The following is a 16,298-nucleotide window of genomic DNA, read 5'->3' as shown; positions in this document are numbered from 1 at the left end:
TAAATCCTGTACTCGTATGCTTAGTACTATTATATGCAAATTCTAACATAGGAAGATAATCCTCCCATGAACTCTGTCTTTTGGATACATATGCTCGAAGCATATCCTCCAAAATCTGATTCACTCTTTCAGTCTGGCCATCAGATTGAGGATGATCAGAGGAACTCAAATTCAAAGTTGTTTCCAACTTCTCAAAAACAAGTTTCCAAAAATCACTCGTAAACTTAGTCCCTATGTCTTGCGGTAACCCGTACAGTCTAAACAATTGCTCGATAAACTGCCGAGCTAATTGCGTAGCTATAATAGGGTCTTCCGGGTCGGTAAAAATCTAGCCATTTTTGTCAAGCGATCTACCACAACCCAAATAGAATCGTAGCCTTGATGTGTTCTTGGCAATCCGGTAATAAAATCCATGGAAATACTTTCCCATTTATTACCTGGGATTTGCAAAGGATGCAACAACCCAGCCTGTCTAAAGCGTTCAGCTTTATTTGCTTGACAAATCTGACACTTGATAACATAATCTTCTACATACCCTTTCATCTTCGGCCAATAAAAAGTGTGTTTCACTAATGATAGTGTCCTGTGTATCCCAGGGTGTCCAGTAGAAGGGGCGTTGTGACACTCCTTAAGAATCTTGGACCTAATGTCCGGGATTTGTGGTACACAAATTTTGTCATTACGGAACAGTAAACCATTCTGAATCATCCACTGGCCTCCTGCAGCTTGAATAGTAGACTGCTCAATCACCGAGTCTTGGTCAATCAATGAGCTCCCGTCCTGGATCTTCTGCCAAAATGGACCAAAATAACTATCAGTCCTGCAAAGCCCTCTCAATGACTGAAATAAGTCAGTAGAAATCTCCGTGAACGACAAAGTATTCACCTCTCTAATCCGACTAAGTGCATCTGGAATACTATTCATGGACCCTTTCCGATAACGGATCTCAAAATCAAAATCTTGCATTAATTCTGCCCAACGAGCTTTCCTTCCTCTCAAATCATCCGCATCACACACATACTTGATTGACTGATGATCAGTCAATACCACAAACTTAGAGCCATATAAATAATGTCTCCAAACCTTGAGAGAGCATAAAGCTCCTTCTCAAGGGTTGGCCAACGAGATTGAGTGTCGTCTAGCTTTTTACTTTCAAAAGCAACCGGTCTACCATCTTGAAATAAAGCAGTCCCGATAGCATAGTCACTAGCATCAGTTTCAAGAACATAAGGCCGACTAGGATCAGGCAATGCTAAGATAGGTGCTCCCTTGACTTTATCTTTTAAAAGTCTGAAGGCCATATCTAAATCGTTATTCCAAGTGATAGCCTGATTTGACTTACGTCCACGACCTTTCAATAAGTCGGTCATCGATAGTGTGAGCTGAGAGTACTCCCGTACAGATTTCCGAAGAAAAACAACAAAACCGAGAAAAGAACGAAGTTGTTTCACTGTTCGCAGTATAGGCCAATCCAAAACCTTCTGAACTCGGTCATAGTCAATGCTCAATCCATCTCTAGTGATCTTGTGTCCCAAGTAAATGATGTCGGTCATAAAGAACTCACATTTACTCAATTTAGCATATAGTCGATTCTGTCTTAAAATAGATAAGACAATCGTGAGGTGTCTGACATGATCCTCAAGAGTACGACTATATATCAAAATATCATCCAGGAACACCACCACAAATTTTCCCAAATGTTCACAAAAAAGATCGTTCATCATTTGCTGGAAAGTAGCTGGAGCATTGGTTAACCCAAAAGGTAATACGAGAAACTCGTAATGGCCATACCTAGTCCGAAAGGCGGTTCTTTCGACATGCCTTTCATGAATACGTATCTGGTGATAGCCGGTACGTAAATCTATCTTCATGAAATATTTCGTTCCTGCTAACCGGTCAATCAGGTCATCTGATCTAGGGAGAGGATAACGGTTCTTAATGGTCAGCTTGTTCAATCTCTTGTAATCTATACACATTCTCCAAGTATTGTCCTTCTTTCTCCTAAGCAACACAAGTGCACCCCAAGGTGATTTACTTGGACGGATCTGGCCCATCCTCAAATAATATGCGAGTTGTTTAGTCAACTCATCTTCCTCGGCTTGGCTCATCCTATAAGGTGGAATACTGACAGGATGAGCACCAGGGATCAAGTCAATACGATGATCTACTGCCCGTTCAGGTGGTAAACCCGATGGCAGTTCCTTAGGAAATACGTCTTGAAACGAATCAAGTATCTTCTGTAATTCTTTGCTTTCAAACACACTTAATTCATTCACATCCAACGAAGGGGTGAGAAAAGAAGAAACTGGAATCAATACATAATGGAAAGCGGTATACAAAGAAGAATTCATTATATTTTCAAAATCAATTGTATTTACAAGAGGTCCGTGAGAGGGATGGATACAATCACCTAAAATACTATACTTGGTGTCCCTATGCTGAAAAGAAAAAATATGAATAGACCAATCTATCTGGACGTCAAGAGTCTTAAACCTTTCAACCCTAATAACAAGTCTACATTTTCCAGATGCATATCATAGCATTCTAGAGTGTCTTTGTAGTCTTGAATCTGGATTGGAAGCATCTCCACCTTGCGATCCCAAACTTGCCTTTCCGCAGGTAGGCGTACCTCATAGGTATGGTCGCTGAGTGTCGTATCAAGACTCAATTTCTGCACAAGTTTGTAGTTAACAAAGTTATGCGAACTGCCAGGGTCTAAAAGAATGTGAACCTTATGGCCATTCACTTCTCCATAAACTCGGAGAAGATCATGCAAGCCAAATACCTTAGAATTGAACAGACAATCAGAACAAGTATTGGGGCGAGAGTACAGTAATTGACGTACTTGTCAAAGACAACTGGTTAGCTGCCTTTGGCTTGGGTCCTGCGTTTGACTTGGTACCCTTTTGCTTCGGGCACTCGTTACGCATGTGTCCTTTTTCTTCGCAGATAAAACAACGTCCTTCCTTCTTGAGCTTCAAAGCCCTAAGGAGTCGTTTCTTCTTCGCTGGTGTCGAACTTGAATTCTTCGAAGGTTGGTCCGAAGACTTTCCTTTTGTCGTGTTAGCCATAGTTGCGGAGAACTTTCTTTTATGCTTGTTTCCTTGCTGGGTAACGGGTTTCGACTTGGAAGAGACCATTGTATCATCATAGATACGAGCTGAATGGATGGCCTCGTCCAATGTTTTACATTTGTTATTTTTAACCTGTAATCGGTACGAGTCTGGTAAACCAGCTACGAAAAACCCCAAAAGAGTAGTGGGATCCATCTTTGTAGCTTTCATCTGCAAGTCGCGAAACTTCTTGAGGTAGACCTCATAAGTGAGGTGCTCCGAGATCATGGTCAAAGCTGAAAACTGGGCAACAACATCGTAATCATCCTCTTTCTTGAGGAATTCTTTCTTGAAGATATCTTCAAATTGAGCCCAAGTCGTTGGCTTAGGGTTGAGTTCCTTCCACCAAAGCAAAGCTTTGTCGGACAGGAAATCTGCTGCTAACTGGATCTTCTTTCCATCATCATATGGATGAAACTGAAAGTGAACTTGCCACTTGTGTAGCCACGTGTCCACGATCTCCTTGGTTCACTGCTTTTGCTTGCCCCCGAACGGTTCCGGAGTAATATTGAGGCCTAAAGCTGAAGCCAAGGTATCCATACCCGAGAAAGTAGAGAGGGTAGTGGTCAATAGAGCGATGGAGTTCTGCAAAGCTTGCATCTGGGCTGCGATTTGTGCCTGACGTTCCGTCGAAGAAGCTTTGAGAGCTACATTGAACTCTTGGAAATCTGATTTTGACACAAAATCGTCATAAAGATCGGCATCGGTACCTTCCGTAGCCGGCAAGCCTTCACGGTCCACAAGGGGCTCCAACTCTGATTCTTGGGTCGACATCGTGAAGAGGGTATGTGGAGAGAAAATTTGGTTTTTGCACAACAAAAGTGCGAGCGAACTTGAGAGCTTGAGAGCTTGAAAACTTGAGAACTTGAGAGATGTGCGGCAAGAAGCCCACTTGAGGGGGTTTATAAAGGTTTCCCAAAAGCTAAAAAATCTCGAAAAGCTAGGCTTAGCTTTTGCTTAGCTTTTGTGTTTTTTTTCCTTGAATATATATATATATATATATATATATATATATATATATATATAGAGATTCTAGGTTCTTAAAAAAAAAATAAAACACCTTTGAAACCTTAGAGAGGGGTTCTTTTAAAACTTTGAAAAAATAAAATAAAAAATAAAAAATAAATAAACTCCAAAAAGAGAAAGCCCAAAAAAACGTGTGCTTTCACCTTTGTTTTTTTTTTCTCCAGGATTAACTGGCGGCGTGTGCTGCTGGCGCTGATGTCAACGTGCGCTGCCCTTCTTGCCGGCGCCTGAGTGCGCATAGGTAGGCTGCGCCACCCTCGAGTACGCCTGGCCACACCTGGGTTGGCTACGCAAGACCTGGCCTAGGCGCTGCCTGGCTGGCTATGCTGCCTAGCCTGGGCGCTGCCTGGCTGACTCGATTGGCAGGCCTGGCCGCCTGGTCATGCAGGCTTGGCCGCCTGCTTCCTTGCCTGCGTACAAGTCCGCCTGTGCACAAGGCTTGCACACGAACGTGTGCGAATGTGCTTTCTTGGCCGACTATGTACTCGCCCGCCACAACGCTGCCCACAAACATGGCGCCAACACGACCTCTAGCACGTTGTCCAGCACGCCATCACGTTTCAACCCTTCTCTTCGCTCTCTCTCTCTCACTCGTTCTACGAAAAGCAAACGTGCTTTTTTTTTTCTGTTTCTCTCCCTGCAGTTCATGCGACTGCACAAACAATTCAGACCTCTTCTTTGCCAAGCAAAAAGACCCTACTTAGACTACCATCTCCCATCAACATGGGTGGCTTTGATGAAAAAAAAACACATACTATTCTGAACTCTGCAGTATGCACAGAAAAAACAGCAAGCTTTTTAACACATACCGTTCTTCGACCTCTTTTCTCTACCTACCGACTTGCTCGTTCACGAGGTATGCTCTGATACCACTATCAAATCCCCACCGATCCCCTTGTGATCGATCTTGGTTCGAAACTCGAATCCTGCAAACAAACGAACAAACAAACAAGCAAAGGGGTGCAGGCCTGACTCACCTCCCAACCATGACAGCCGTGGGCGAGCCACAGTCTTGGCTGTCCCCACCGAGCCACGAGCCGAGCTAACTAGGATGACGTACCGACCAATCTCCTCCTCGCGACGTCCCATAGTGCCACGAAGCTGCCCTCGCGGGCCTCGAGACTGCTGCCGGCCTCGGCTGCATAAAGCACGTGCACGTCTGCACTAGATCCAGGCTCCAAGACCATAGAGCTCTCACAAACTCGCGAGACTCTCTATCATACAATAACTAACCTTGGCCACCCTTTTATAGGCTCTTGGCCGGTCATTGGGCGTCCACACTTGGCCCCCCGCCCGTCCATACTTGGGTGCCCGCCCGTCCATACGCCCGTTAGTATTTCCGTAACTCAGCTCGTCAATCAACCTGCCTAGTTCCAAGCTTCCCCAAGCCTCGAAACTAGTCTTGCATGCGTATAGCACACGTTAGATACACACTGTGCACATGACAGCTTCCCTCCTCTGCCACCATCAGGAACGATCTCCAACCTGCTCTCATTGTGAATCGGGATAGTGGACTCGTCACCAATAAAGATGTGACCTATTTGCCTCGAGAGATCTTGTAACAACTCTCAGGGAAGGAGTCATGTGCCTGGAAGCACCACTGTCTAGAATCCACTCGTGAGTATCCCCAACGGTGAGACCAACCTCGTCCCTGCTCGAAGAAGATGAAGCGCCGGTGTCCATAATCTCTGAGTGCACACAAGTTGGAATCTTTGCTATTGTAGCTGTCTCAGTGCTTCAATGAGGATATTTCCTCCGATAATGACCCTTTTGGCCACAATGGTTACAGGTCCGCTCGGCCTTCAAAGCATCACGCTCTGAGTCGGGCTTCTTCTCAAAAGACTTCGACAGTAAAGACTCCCTTTGCCCTTGTTGTTCTTGCGGCCTTTCGACCGCCGCTGGCCAGTCAAAGCCTCAAAACCTCCGCCTTATGGAGGGTTCAGAAACCCCTCTTCTTGGTCTAATACCATCGGCACAAGCTCCTCCCATGTAATGGTGCGGAGTGACGAGTCTCCCACTGGTGATCAAAGAAGAATAGAAAGCTGAGTACTGAGGGGATAGATGAGATAGCAAGTTGATAGCCATATCCTCTGATGATATCTCCTTCCTAGCCTGGAGTTTGTTCATGTGCTCTCGCATCGTCGAAGACTTTGCAGGATTCATCACTCGCATCTACACTTCCAAGGAAATTCTCTTCATGGGCGATACCCGATTGTACAAAGAAGCCAAGTGCTGCCAAATCCCTCGAGCCAGTATCATGTGTTTGATGTGGTTGATCACTTTGGGTGTGCAATTAAGGAAATGAAAGAACACACACGGGCATTGAAACGATCCCAACAACTGTGCTTGAGCCTCCCACTATTTCTTAGTGGATATTGAAAGTTTCTCCTCCTCCAACTCTGGCCTTGAAACTCCAACCACAATGAAATCAGCCAAATCATAAGACTCCAAGACAGACTCCATCATTACCTTCCAGATGCCATAGTTGTTCCCGTCCCATTGTCGGTTCACTAGGAACATCGGGAGGGTGAGGATTTTACATGTTTCTCACCAACTCCAGCAAATCTGCCATCTCGGGGGTTCACTTGGTCTTGTAAAAGGGAGGGTGGCTGGGGAAAAAAATATGAAGAAGAGGCTGCACCTAAATGCAAGGTGGCTGTCCAGCAATGATGCCGCCTTCTACCTTCTTCTCCACGTCCCATACAGCCCAACAAATACTCCAATCAGCACCAAACTCAGCAGTCCTGAATGCTTACTGTCTCCAAATCTTCAAGTCACCTGGGGCTGTGATACCATGTCAGAATGAGCAGCGGAAATGAGAAAAAATACTGAGAGCAGAAAATACAGAAATGCAAGAGAGGAGAAGGCTGTATAAACTCTGCTATATACACTTGAATCTGGTACAAAACAAGTGTGTGTGGGGGAGTGTGGTATATATACCACCTGGGGCTGCTGGTCGGCCAGTGTAAAACAGGCCGACAGCCCCAAGAAAAGCACACGACTGAGATATACTCCAATCGGCCAGCATATGATGCAAGTCGGCCAACAAAACAAGTCGGCCAGCAACAGAAAAGCAAGTCGGCCACCTCCTGGCAGCAAGACTCCTACAGCCGACCAGGGAAAAAATAGAGCCCCCCCACAACTAGCAAAACTGGGGAAAATATGGACAATGAGGAAAAATGGAGAAACTCACACATGGGCTGGCACACCCACAACACTGGCCCTCACTCCCTACAGTGTAATATGGTACAGATAGGAGATGACTGCTAACACCTCAAACTCATATTTTAATAGTCTATTGTTCAAGTCAATATCATTACTATTTTTACCTTTATGCTTGTGATCCGAGTCAATGGAATCGCAACCTCATTAATAAAGCTGGCCCACATTATGTCTCTAGGAGACATAACAAGGAATGGCATGCCATTCTTCTTGAATGGTCAACTTAGGTCAGTCTTGTGATAACTGATCACATCATGAAAAAGACAAGGTGCTCAAGTTGGCCACAGCTGTTGATTACAGTAATTTATAAGACTTGATATGGTTAGGGGCAACTCTATGAGGCCACAAACATGTTTGAGAGTGCATGTTTTAGAATTGAAATGTTGGTAGGGTATTTCAAGTAATTCTTCTATGGTTTAACTGTTGCAGATAAAGATCGAGAACTTCAAGAAGCTCAAGCTGAGATTAAGGCATTGAAACTTTCCGAGCGAGCCAAGGAGAAGGCACTTGAAGAGGTATTATGGTGCACCTATGCACTACTTTTAGTACCTTTTTTCTCACTCAGCACGCTAGCAAAGCTTTCATGGCTGTTGAAGTTCCAATTTCGAGAAGACTCCCTCTTTAGCTCTCATCTTCAGTTTACAGGCAGAGCTGATTTATAATGTGAACCAAACTGACATAGAAGGTGGGTTTCAGCTAGATGATGAGCTTAGGAAAGTGGAGGGAAAGCTCAAGCAGACAGAGCTCTTACTGGACAACAAGGTGGTGCCCAGATTCTTATCATCATAAAATCGTTGCTATAGATAATGTGATCTATAATCATGTAGGTAGGTTGGAGCAGTGTGTCCTACAGCTGCAAACTGAGAATATGATTCACTGTTGCTTGGTATCATATCTGGTGTTGCAGAATCTAGAAACAAAAAGGATAAATGATGAGAAAAAAGCAGCCCTAGCAGCCCAATTTGCAGCTGAGGCAACACTTAGAAGAGTTCAGGCAGCTCAAAAAAATGAATACATGCCCCCGTTAGAGGCCATTTTCACACCTCTTGAGGCTGAGCTGAAGATCGCACGACAAGAAGTACTTTCTAGCTTCTATCAAAAATGTCTTTCAGTGAACCTTATCCAATTATAATGCATTCTTTATAGAAATGCATTGGTTTTTAGTTCGTCAAGGTATGTTTATCTTGTTGAACCTTTTGTAGGTTGCAAAGCTACAAGAAAATAACAGGGCCCTTGATAGACTGACAAAATCTAAAGAAGCTGCCCTGCTGGAAGCAGAAAGGACTGTTCAAATTGCAGAAGTCAAGGTGTCCATGGTAGATGACCTTCAGAATCGCAACCAAGAGCTGATGAAGCAGTTGGAGATTTGCCAGGTGCCTTCACACATGCCAATGCTCTAGCTTGAGATGTTTAGGCACTTGGAAGCAGCTTTGTTGTCCTGATGTTTCATATGTTCAAGATGCAAGGGCAAGAATCTATATGATTTCAAAGGAATGGAGAGTTGAAGTTGTCTAGTTGTATGAGGCAGGAGGAGAATAAGATATTGGAGAAGATGCACAGACAGAAGATCACTGAGGTAGAAAAGCTGACTACATCTGTTGCTGACCTTAAAGAAGCTGTCCTTGCTGGGGGAGCCACAGCAAATGCCATTCGGGAACAACAGCGACATGTTGACCATTTGATTGTAAGAAACTGCTTGCTGGGATTAGTTTTTTTGTGGACCGAATGTAAAGCTTTTTTACACCAAGCATTTCATTTAGTTTTGCATATGCCTTAGCAAATCAAGATCTTTTACACATTCTGGTGGCCACGAGCTACTTGACATCGTGAGAATAGATTTCTATTTAACAGGAAGAGAAAAAAACCCTCGAACGAGAGCTTGTGCGAGCAAAGATTACTGCTAATAGGGTGGCTGTTGTGGTTGCAAATGAATGGAAAGATGCTAATGATAAAGTTATGCCTGTAAAGCAGTGGCTTGAAGAGAGACGATTTATGCAAGTAAGCAAACAGATACTAGTTGCTACCAACTAGTATATCCCACAGTTAATGTTCACCTTTAGTTGTTTGAGGCATTTGTGCTTAAGTTTTCTCGTTTATTGCAGGGTGAGATGCAACAGCTTCATGACAAGCTGAGTTTAGCAGAGCGCACAGTAAAGGCAGAGACACAATTAAAGGTTTATATTTTGTCTAGTTGGGCAGAGTTTATCTTGGTTAACAGTGCTTTATGAACCTTGCTAGGCCCACCTATGCTTTTTTTTGCAGGAAAAACTCCAGTTACGCTTCAAAGTACTTGAAGACGGCTTGAAAGGACCAACAAATGGTGCTCCTCGTCGACTTTCTGCCACTGAGGAGGGCTCGAGAAGTGTTATGAATGGTTCCTCTAGGCGTCAGTCGTTCGGAGGAGCTGATGATGCATTGAGATTAGCAGCAAATGGCTACAACAACAAACACCGTACTTCCATTTCACAATTGAGAGGTTCTATATCGAGTTCTTCACCACTAAGGAATGCAAAGTTGACAAAATCTTTTGATGGGAGAGGCCCTGCTGACAGTTTACCAACAAGCAGGGGCAAGAGTTTTTCAAATGGTTATGAAGACCATCTCAGGTACACAACTCCGGTCTCTGGGGGTGATTCCAGCAATATGATGAAGGAAAATGTAGACGCCAAGAGCGAGGCTGCTGAAATTCCTGGTGATACAGTTTCTGGTCTATTATATGACATGTTGCAAAAGGAAGTGATTGCATTGAGAAGAGCTAGCCATGAGAAGAATCAAAGTCTGAAAGACAAAGATGATGCAATTGAGGTCTGTTTTGAACTGATCTGTGCGTTGAAAAGTGTTTCAAGTGTCTCAGTGATGTGAATACAAGGGTTCTAACTTCTTTATGGTATGATCTTGCCAGATGCTCTCAAGAAAAGTAGATACATTGACAAAAGCCATGGATGTTGAAGCAAAGAAGATGCGGAGAGAGGTGGCCAGTATGGAGAAGGAGGTAGCTGCACTGCGTGTAGGCAGGGAGCATGAGATTAGGTCCAGGCATCAGGGTGCTGCCAGGGGACTTTTAAGTAGTTCACAATTGCTCCTTGGAAGGTTGGTTCTCTTTCTCAAAGAGTTGCGTTAGTTTGTAGACAATCTTTAGTTGTATGGCTTTGAGTTTATGTCATTCTTGCTAATCACGTGAGGTGCTTGTTTTTCTTACTATTGGACAACATAACTAGAAGGGTCCTCAGACTCATAAGAAAGGCCTGCCTTTGGGGCACTGAAAAATGCTTGCATCACTGCTATAAGACCACTTGCTAGTCGCATTCGTGACAGTTATAAGGATTGGGGGTGCATGATATGGGACATGCATGCTTTGAGGTGTGGATTGGGCCAAGGTTGCATGATCTCCAGGTCGGGGATGGCTGTTGCCATATCCTTTGTTTTGGTAAAGGATGATGTTTGGAAAGCGATAATGATAAATTGAAGCATCGAAGATAATCCTAATGAAGTTGCATCATAAGGTGTTGTGAGGATGAATCAAGGCTAGCCAAAGGAGGTCTCAAGTAGAGGACGTATAAAAGAGGATAATGGCTCTAGGTGCCAATTTTTTTAAAGAATGTCGGGATAGCTCTACCGTTGGACATTGAAGATTTAGGAGACCTATGCTTTAAAAAAAACACTTTCTTGGCTAAGTAAGGATGTCCAAGCTTATGATATCAACTGCAAGAAATGTCTAAGAATGAAGACAAATTGTATAAGGAAAGGTGGTCTGTTTAATCCATAGGAGATCTCAGGTGCCGGACAGGAGAGTAATTTTATTGTGGTACTACTGAAAACGTAGAACACATACCTCTGTCTTGGTGGTAGTTGATCGATTTTACAACAAGAGGCTCATTTTTCCAACCAAAAAAATGCGAAGACTTTTGTTAATTAGTTAGATTATTTGTGGAGGGGTTGCTTAAACCTTGAAGGCTACTTTCTGGTATAGTTAGTATTTGAGATAGTAAATTTTACAGTCACTTTGAGGACCGTCTCTAAGAGTTAGATATAAGATTAAGTATAAGCATAATGGAACATCCATAGGACGGCGGCCATATATAGAGGGTCAATCTCAACCTTGAGAATATACTTCGTGCATATGTTAAGAAGAGACAAACTTATTGGAAAGAGTGTATACCAATATTAGAGTTTGTCTACAAGAGTGCAAGCATTCAATTACATGCTTTTTAGCTTGGAGGTTTATTAGAAGTAGGGTTAGTGAAGAAAATGATACAAGTAGCTAAAGACTTTTTTAGGATAATAGCCAAATGGTCAACTTGGCTTGAGAAAGCGTTACAAGGGCTCGAGATTGAGCAAGAGGTATGTAAACTCATGGTGAGGGTGGATAGAGTTTACTAAGGATGATAAAGTCTTTGAGAGTGTCCTTGATTCTTTGTAAACCTGGAAGACGGGCGAGTGCCCTAAGCTATCTCCTAAGTATTGTGATTCACTTACAATGCTTGGGTTGCTTACGAATGAAATCTATCAGAATTGATCAAGGGTCTGTAAACTGTAAGGTTTAGGGTTAGCAATGAATCACACAAAACACAATCGACTTGGAGAAGGAGACAGAGTGAAACAGCACGATGCACACACAATGATGAGATAATAACAAAGAGTACCCTCCACGTCGGGAAGATGGAAGAGGATTCGTTGGTCATCGTTCTATACGTTGATGACATGCTACTCACAAGCCACAATGTTGAGAAGATTTCAGCCTTAAATTGATGACATGCTACTCACAAGCCGCATGTTGAGAAGATTTCAGCCTTTAAGGCTGAATTACAGGCTTTTTTTTTGAGATGTCAGTTCTGGGCCCATTGCACTACTATTTGAGCATTCAACTTTTATAGCGTGATGATAGGATTGTCATGATGCAGTCAAAGTATATGTAGAGATTGCTTAAAAGGTTCAATCTTGAGGATTGTAAGCATGTGGCAACACGAGTGGAGACAGGTGCCAAGCTTAGCATTTAGGATTCTAGAGAGCCTTTTCATCAGACATTATATCAGCAGGCTGCTAGATGCTTGATCTATTTGTCACGTGCATCCCGCACTTGGATGCCACGTGGACATATCTGAACAAGAAGGTGTAGGACCTGGAGTGGAAACTGGTCCCATGTGAGCCCAGTCCGGGACGAGTCAACTAGGGTTCCACTCTATGCGTCCAAGGTTAGGTGTGCATTGTCCTGCACATGAAACAGTGCCACCACGCTGTGAGTCTCCCTCGGGAATGATGTCAGATGTTCTGCGTATCTGGTTTGCTACTGGATGCCAGACCTCTATGTAGGCATGTAGGTTTTGCATGTAGAGATGGGGCTAGCCCATAGGGCTACCCCAAGATTATTAATGTGGGCATGGGGGAGGTGTAGAACCACCCCCAAGGGGCCAGGAGGGCCCCGGCTGTGCCCACTGCCCACCAGCCATGAGTTGGTCTGGAAGGGGCTGTCGACCAGTTCTATGGCCTGTAGACAGCCAGCCGACTGGGCCTCAGGCCCTACAGGAGCCATCGGCCAGGCGTGGGACAGCCCACACAGGCTGCACCAGTCCACAGCCCATGTGCAGAGTGGCCAGCCCACTTGCAGAAGTGTGAAATCATTTAAAGCATTTTATTGCTATTTTTTACTGGTCGTGAGCACTTAATGCTGCCACCCGACTTCAGGCTGCTGCCCGATTGGGTACCTGAGAGGGTATAAAAGGCCAGCCACGTTTTCAGTCATATTATCTCATCAATCACAAAGTGCTGAAGCATCTCAAGGGCCTGATCAATCACAAAGTGCTGAAGCATCTCAAGGGCCTGGACAGCCAAGGGAGAAGCTAACACAAAGGGTGAAAGCTGAAGGCCAAGGGCAGGGGTTTTACCTCAGCCAAGAAGGTCGAGTTTCAGTCTTTATTTTCTGATTTGCATCATTCTAATAAAGCAAATACACCATTTGTGGTGGGCGCCCTACAGAGGGTATTTGGGACCCAATACTGTCTCCTCTTCTCCCTCCCTCTCTCTCTCTCTCTCTCTCTATCTATCTATTTTTTGCACATCTACTTCAGTTTTGTGCGTTATGTTCGTTGTGAAAGATTGCTGAATTCTGAGCATTGAAGTTACCGATTCGACCCCGAAGCTTCCGCATGCTACATTGGTATCAGAGCCTTCTTCAAGTGTGAAGATTCAGCCAAAAAAAACCCAAAAAAAAGAAACTTTTTTTTTACTCGCTTGTGCAGTTGGTTTCTAGACTCTGGTGGACCACCTCCTTTCGGTGTGACTCCTGCCCCTCCAAGGACAGTTGGTTTTCAGCCTCCGGAAGTCTCCCACACACACTGGATGGTCAGATTGCACTTCGGCAAGGAAGTGCATTTTCCTGCTATGGTGAGCTACGACAAAGAGAGAATGACAACCTTGGGACCAAAGTGCACCAGGCAGTCCATCTAGGGCATCAGGCATGAGTGTAACAAAGATGTTCCAACAGATGATGCGAGCAATCGCAAAACAGGGTACCAAATTGGAAGAGCAGAAGATGCAGATCTTGGCCTTGGAAGAGCGCACTCGTTCTCCAACTCCTCTTTTTCCGTCTCCTACTCTCTCTCCTTCTGTTTCCCAGACTCCAGATCCTCTACAAAATGACTCTTTTGAAGGGTCACGACTGTAGCCGAGTTCTATGCTCGAGGTGCAGATGCGTGCATTGGAGATTCGACAGATGGAAGACTGTGCGGCAGTAGCTGGTGTTGTAGCACAAGACCACGCCAGACGACGCGTGGAACACGAAAGATACCTTGCGGCTTTGGATGCAAGAATGACACCAGCGGCTTTCTCGAGTCATTTTTCCGAGAAAATGAACTTCAGTAAGTATAATGGTAAACTAGATCCCACAACTCTTTATTCTTGGTTGCATTAGTTTGAAGCTTATTTTGCCATAATCAAAAAAAGTGATATTGACAGAGTGATCTTGGCTAGTTGGTATTTGGAAGGTGAGGCCATTCCTTGGTAGACCTAGTGGGCTCATGCCCACACCAAATTAGGTATGGTGGCAGCTTATGTTTGGGACGAGTTTGTCCTCGACCTTAAGCGGCAATTTCTACCATTCCATTACCTTGAGCGACTCGAAGACGAGTTTAGGGGAGTGTGTCAAAACACGTAACCGGTCAAAACACGTAACCGGTCCTTCAGTTTGTCAATAAGATTTCAAACTTATGTTTGCAGTTGGGCTTATCTGACAAGGACAAGAAAGGGAAGTTCCTTTATGGCCTTGACACGCATATCCAGTGGGAGGTGTGTATGTTTAGGTCAGCCACCTTCGAAGACGCATTCTCGCTTGGGCAAAGTGCCGAAACGAAGCACAATGGCGAAAAGCCCAAGACTTTCCAGCCTGCTACTCCCAAGGCTAACTCCTCGAGGGAAAAAGGCCAGAACCAGACGGGGTCTTCCCCATGACAGAGCACGGGAACCTCTGGCTCCAAGAACTTGGCCAATGCATCCAAGCTTATTCCAGACCAGAAAGCTTAGGCAGGCTAGACCGGTGGTAAATTGAGTGCTAAGGAGATAGCTCAGTACAAGGAGGGTAGGTATTTCTTTTGTCATACAAAAGAACACACTTCTAGTGGTGAGCCTAGCTCCCAGATAGACCCAAGCGGCTGCCCCTAGTTCTTCGGATCCAGTGCTTTGGTTGGTGCAATCATTAGTCGGGAGCTCGAAGATAAGCAAAAGGACGCCCATGACTAGGAGTATGAGCGCAACGAATTGCTCAAGACCTTTGGCTACATAGGTGGCCAGAGAGGAGTTGTCTTGTTTGACAGCGGCAGTACAGAGGATGTGGTCACGGAACAGGCCGCTCGGCGAGCCTGTTTCATCTTGACTTCGATGGACAAGAAAGTTGAGGGATTTAGCACAGGCATGATGATGAGCATCAAGTTTAAAGCTTAGAGTGCTAAGTTAGTCATTCAGGGCGTAGAGTTTGTGCATGATTTTATGGTTGTCCCTCTTGTAGGAGCAGACATAATTTTGGGCATTTAGTGGTTCCACAAGTTCTTGCCAGATATCAAGTGGGACAAGCACACTTTCGTGATTCATCAGAATGTGTCTAAAGCCCTAGTGACCATTAAGTGTGAGCCAGGAATCCCGAACTTTCCTCTCATAAGCCATTTACAGGCTAAAAGAGACATCAGGCAAGGCACACAGTGTGCGATGATTTACATCCAGACTGCACAGACGGTGGCCAGGACTTCAAAGAAGTACTAGGTTCTCCATGACAAGTTCCATAAGATTTTTCTTCGAGACAACCTCCCTCCCCATCTCTCCCCGTCCAAACCAGAGGACCACATAATAGACCTCTTCCAAGGCTCGGATCGTTTCCATACCACCTTTCCAAGGCAATGAAATCGGAGTTGGACCACCAACTCCAAAAACTGTTGCAATTTGGCTTCATACGTCCCAGTGTGTCGCCATTTGCAGCTCCGATCCTGTGCGATGATTTACATCCAGACTGTCGAGACGGTGGCTAGGGCTGCAGAGAAGTACCAGTGCCATTTGCAGCTCCGAGCTTGTTTGTCAAGAAGAAGGATGGGTCTTCTTGATTGTGTGTCGATTATCGTGCACTCGATAAGTTGACTATCAAGAGTAAGTTCCCGATGCCTCGAACAGATTACGTACTCAAGAGGTTAAATGGTGCCAAGCTGTTCTCGAAACTAAACTTGAAGAGTGGATACTACCAAGTGAGGATTGTTGAGGGGGACATCCCCAAGACAGCCTTCTGTACGGAACGGGTCCACTATGAATTTGTTGTCATGCCTTTTGGCTTGACGAACGCACCAGCCACATTCAACTGCATGATGATGCGTGTGTTCAGGGACTTAATAGGAAAGTGTGTGTTCATTTTTTTGGACGACATACTAGTATTTTCAGCTACCATTGAGCAGCATGACATTGATG

The 16,298-nt window shown here is 44.6% G+C and overlaps 1 protein-coding gene across 9 annotated transcripts in view; it reads left to right on the top strand.

Annotated features, from left to right (window-relative positions):
- The window catches only part of LOC147603651 (microtubule-associated protein 70-1-like), a 44,934-nt gene that overhangs the window by 17,615 nt on the left and 11,021 nt on the right, over positions 1-16,298 (top strand). For 5 of the 9 annotated variants that reach the window (XM_086796444.1, XM_086796445.1, XM_086796441.1 and 2 more), the window contains 9 exons: positions 7,791-7,876; positions 8,058-8,123; positions 8,269-8,439; positions 8,564-8,734; positions 8,890-9,045; positions 9,213-9,359; positions 9,464-9,535; positions 9,624-10,166; positions 10,264-10,451. In XM_086796444.1, the coding sequence (XP_086652570.1) occupies positions 7,791-7,876; positions 8,058-8,123; positions 8,269-8,439; positions 8,564-8,734; positions 8,890-9,045; positions 9,213-9,359; positions 9,464-9,535; positions 9,624-10,166; positions 10,264-10,451 (1,600 nt within the window). Of the gene's footprint in view, positions 1-7,790; positions 7,877-8,057; positions 8,124-8,268; positions 8,440-8,563; positions 8,735-8,889; positions 9,046-9,212; positions 9,378-9,463; positions 9,536-9,623; positions 10,167-10,263; positions 10,452-16,298 lie in introns of all 9 variants that reach the window. The other 4 variants (XM_086796443.1, XM_086796439.1, XM_086796440.1 and 1 more) reach the window with 1 other exon arrangement.

Source organism: Cibotium barometz, chromosome 63 (genome assembly GCF_041138505.1).
Source record: "Cibotium barometz isolate CiBa-2024 chromosome 63, ASM4113850v1, whole genome shotgun sequence".
In the NCBI taxonomy this organism is placed as follows: Eukaryota; Viridiplantae; Streptophyta; class Polypodiopsida; order Cyatheales; family Cibotiaceae; genus Cibotium; species Cibotium barometz.
The sequence above is the reverse complement of the archived record's forward strand: the minus strand, read 5'-3'. Positions and strand labels throughout refer to the sequence as shown.